This window comes from Triticum aestivum, chromosome 2D, assembly GCF_018294505.1.
Source record: "Triticum aestivum cultivar Chinese Spring chromosome 2D, IWGSC CS RefSeq v2.1, whole genome shotgun sequence".
NCBI lineage: Eukaryota > Viridiplantae > Streptophyta > Magnoliopsida > Poales > Poaceae > Triticum > Triticum aestivum.
In genome coordinates, this window is record NC_057799.1 from 3,918,856 (window position 1) to 3,923,383 (window position 4,528).

The following is a 4,528-nucleotide window of genomic DNA, read 5'->3' on the forward strand; positions in this document are numbered from 1 at the left end:
CCCCGGTGCAGCTCCGCCCCGCGCCGGAGAGCCACCCGGAGGGGAAGGTCAGGGGGCGCCGCCACCAGCGACCCCGGGGCCAGGGCGGCCGCGGGCGCCAGCGACGGCGGCAGGAGGAAGGGGAGATGTTGGGACTGGAGAAGGGAGGCGGCCATGCGCGGCCGATCGCCCGCGGGGGCGACGCGGTCGCGAGAGCTCAAGGGGGGTCGGGTGTAGTTTTTAGAAGTCTTATTTACTAAGGACAAAACAATTAAAATGAGAAAGTTGAGATTTACTTCAACAGTATTTCAGGGGGCATTTCCTGAGATGTACATTGGCCTGGGATGCCTTCATGCTCATCTGAGCCATCCATGTCGGATCCTGTGACTCAAATAGTTTTCTTTTCTATATTTGCACCACAGGTCCAGATTCTATTGCAGTTGGCCCAACGCACAGCTAACAGTGAATATTATTGGCATAGAAGATGAGAAACGGAATACTAAGCCAAAACATTCCTGTAGAATATCAAAAGCACGCATCACTTTCCTGCAAACAAAAGCTGCAGGCACACAACAAAACAAAATAACACAGGTATCATGGACATCAAGAAGTTTTTTTCTTCAAGAAAGACACCCGAAGGGCATCTTAGAACTGATAATTATTATCCAGAAAAACGGCCAGTACAAAGAAAGACAATTGGAGGCAGAACGACCAGTAAAAAAAATTAAAATTACAATGAAAATCGTACTAGTCCTTCCTCCGATTGATTGCCGCTCACACTGAACATCAAGAAGTTGACAACGAATGAATTAGCAATTTTGGCCTGTAAGAAGATTTGAATCAAATCGATTATTATTCCTACTGAGATTACACATTGGGGAGCAAATTAATTAGTTAGTAACAAAACTGCAATGGCAATTACCTATCTGTAGCACATGTTCTGCTACTGTTGGAATCAGTAGAAAACTTCTGTTACATAGAATGAGAAGCTAACACAGTTTGCTTGTGTACACTTCTGATGAACAGGAAGGAATTACCATGTATACACACAACTAATTGATGTTCGATGCCAGGGGCTGGGTCATTCATTGTCTGCCCCTAGATCCTGAACCACCATCATGTTCGTCGGGCCAGGGCTGCCATCTTTCAGATCTATGATGATTGCTTGGGAATCTTCTTCCTTGATGATCATACGGATATCTCGTTCTTGCCCCATTCCTCCCATTCCTTTGCACCCTTCCACCTCTGTCGAAACCTCTTCCTCGATGTCCTGAACTGTTGTTCTGCCTCATGGCGTCATGACAGGACATCTGAGTTGAAGTAGAAGGACAAGGACTCCCTCGTCGCAACTGTGGGAAAGGAATAAAAGGCACACCAGGTGCGACTTTCCATTTCTGGCCACGGTTGCCACCTCCTTCAACTTCTGGGGTTCCCAAGTGCTGAACATGAGCGATGGGAATCCCATATGAAATATTCAAGTTAGGGTGGCAGAATCCTGGAGCTACAGAACGACCCTGCTGAGGCTCAAACCCAGGAGGCACATCATCGTCTGTGCCTGTTGAGCTGCTTCCCATCACAGGCTGCGACCTATTTCTGGTCAAGCCAGCCTGAAGACCCAATTCTCCATAGACTTTCCGAACTAGTGATCCAACCATTTTATAGTGGGATTCTGGTTGATAATCCCAACGGCTCTTGCGCTTTCTTCTATTGGAATATGAATCTGTACACCATTTTGAAGTTGAAACAGGTCCATCCATATAAGGATGGATCCACTTCTCACAGAAGTGCCGAGCAATAGTTTGGACCTGTTAAAATGAATATAAAATCAGATATTGGGAAAACTGGACAAGACCATAGCTATTCATGAACAACCTAACCTATGCTTGCAGAGAGTAACAAATTTTAATTTCCTTGTTTCTTACTGCAAAACCTAAAAGGAATGTGAACAGGGCTAGGAAAGACAAAATAATAAATAATGTGAACTGACAAATAGCTACTTAGCCAACTGCATGTCAATTTCATGAAAAGCATCTGCTCGTAACAGTATTTTTTCATAGGGGAAACTGTAGCTCACTTAACTAGCAGACCTGTCTCTGTTGTTAAGCCAGGCCAAGAATGGTGGGGGAGTTGGGACCAAGTTTTATGAACATGAAAATAAGCAAAGGTTTGTGGGATAAGCTGTGCACGCCACAAGTATGGTCACATCCATGTACACTTTTATATAAGGTTTTCCCCTCCTCGATTATTTAATTCATTCGTTACATTTATAAAGTTACATCAGAAAATGGCGTATGTTTCCATGCATTAGTCCATGGATCAGCTAAACATTCTAACAAATAAACAGCATGCAGATGCATGTCCAAAGTACCAAGTTAAAAAGCATCCATCATCTCTAGTACGTTACCTGTTTATCACTATGCCGGGTCAATTTCAACATCGAGTCCCTGAATCTGCAACAATAAAAAGTACAGAACAAGGCAATGAAAATTTGTACAACTGAAGCTCCAAAAAGGACAAAAATCAAAGGTATTGGCAATGGAGATTTTTCTATGGCCATTATCCACCGGCAAGGTTTAGTGATAGACTAATAGGGTCAAGGGTAACGCAGTACCGAAAACCTGCAACTACACATAGCTGTAAATCAAGACCTCACTCATATCAACTCCGAGGTCTTAACGACAGAGACCAGTGCATGGCTGTTCGCTCTACTGTCGTCTCTTCCAATACCCAAAGTCAAAACTTTAACTCCCTAACTCCTTAAACGGTGGGATCAGAGTTTGATGGTTACACTTGTCTCCCAGCGGTTGGTACTTCAGGTGGAATTATTGTTGCTTGGAAGAGTCGTTGCGTCTCCCTGACCAATGTGACGCCGACCAATAACGCCGTCTCAGCCCAGGTTTCCTCCCCGGCCAGGCAATGGTGGCTGACGATGGTCTACGGCCATCAAAGGAAGCTGCCAAGATTGAGTTCCTCGACGAACTGTTTGCACGCCGCTTATGTTTCAAGGTAACCCACACCGTAGGTTGATGAGGCATTTCCTGCGCACTTTGTCCTCACTCGTGCACACCCGAGATCAACTTCCGCGTCGGTCACCCATCCTCAAATTGCTCCAAGCCAAGCACGCTTAGCCTAACTTTGAGGTGCCTTTTGGATGGGCTCCCAGAAAAGAAAGCACATCTCGTTTTTATGAGTAGTCTATCTCCTAGACCCATTAAGCCGGGATGTTACTAAAAGTCCTCTCCTGGACCCACGCCCACTTCTGCGGCCCCATCCCCGGTGAAGCCCTCATCAACTGGTGACACACTGCTAAGCAAATGACACCAAAAGAGCGGCGCAAATGCCTTGCGAGTGTCGTGCTCCTCACATCCTAGATGCTCTGGAAGCACCCAAACGCATGCAACATTTGACAAATGACAACTTGCATCCAGGCCACCACACCCTTCTTAGGACCATCGTCGACGAGGGTCGTGGATCCAGGCCGGCGGATGTCCAATGATCCCCCCCCCCCCATTTGTTCCCTTGGATGTAAGTAACTTTGTTCCTACCTTTGCGATTTGTGCTTTCTCAAACAAAAAAAAAACTTTACTTGCATATGTTTGCTATAAACACAAGCAATTACAAGGCCATCCAACTAGATGTTAGAGCTTTTCCAAGGAGCGGCCCTAAAACACCCCATTTGTTGTTTGTCTGGCATTGCTCGCTTTTGGCCCGAAAATCTTGTCCGAAGGGCTCCTCCATATGTCCGCGGATAGCCCATTGCCCCTTTCTCCCCAAAATTGGGCCAGAAATGGGGGAGTTCGACTATCCGCCTCCACGTCAGATAGGGCCCACACTGACCCCACCTCGAGCCCACCAGCAGATGGGATTTCCCCTCCCCGAGCCCAACCCAGCCCTCTTGACCCGCAGGCCCTATCCGCCGCCGTGTTGCCCCACTCGTCATTGCAATGCCTCACCCCTCCGCCGTTGTCCACCCTGATTTCATGATCTGGGTCCCTCCCGAGATAGCCGCCGCCTCACCTTAGCTCCCGCGGCAACGCCCAAAATCAATCGCGGAGCTACCCGCTGCCTAGCCCCACATGCCGTCGGCCCAAGACCAACCCGACTCAAGTTTTGACATCACTAATGAATATGTTCCGAAGCAAGGATTTCGCCATTATTCACCGTCCCTATTGGTGATGATGAGCGAGGCACTTGAAGTACTAGAGTTGGAAGAGGATCATGTTCTTGACTTCACAGGTTCTCACTTGGGCATCAAGTTCTTAACTGGTGTAAGGGCTGAGGGTCATGTTATGCTCTTCCAATACTATTTAGCAGCTAAACTGCCCTTCCATGATGCCATGTTTAGGCATCGCTTCCTACTATTAATGGCAATAACTATACCATGGGATACTACCTTGCCAATGGAAACTGATTTGACACACCCAGTTGTAAACACGAAAACAACAGCTGACTTGTGTGCGACGTTTGTTGAGTGGGCCCATCTACCGCTTATCTTTCTTGCCTTATCACCAGCCGAAGCACCACATCCACTCATCCTCTCTCTCCCTCC

The 4,528-nt window shown here is 47.2% G+C and overlaps 1 protein-coding gene across 3 annotated transcripts in view; it reads right to left on the bottom strand.

Annotated features, from left to right (window-relative positions):
- Positions 1-576: 576 nt before the first annotated feature.
- The window catches only part of LOC123050956 (uncharacterized), a 16,744-nt gene continuing 12,792 nt past the window's right edge, over positions 577-4,528 (bottom strand). For 2 of the 3 annotated variants that reach the window (XM_044473678.1, XM_044473677.1), the window contains 2 exons: positions 2,384-2,429; positions 804-1,784 (listed from right to left, as the gene is read on the bottom strand). In XM_044473678.1, the coding sequence (XP_044329613.1) occupies positions 1,065-1,784; positions 2,384-2,429 (766 nt within the window). In that variant the 3' untranslated portion in view covers positions 804-1,064. The other variant, XR_006423878.1, reaches the window with a different exon arrangement.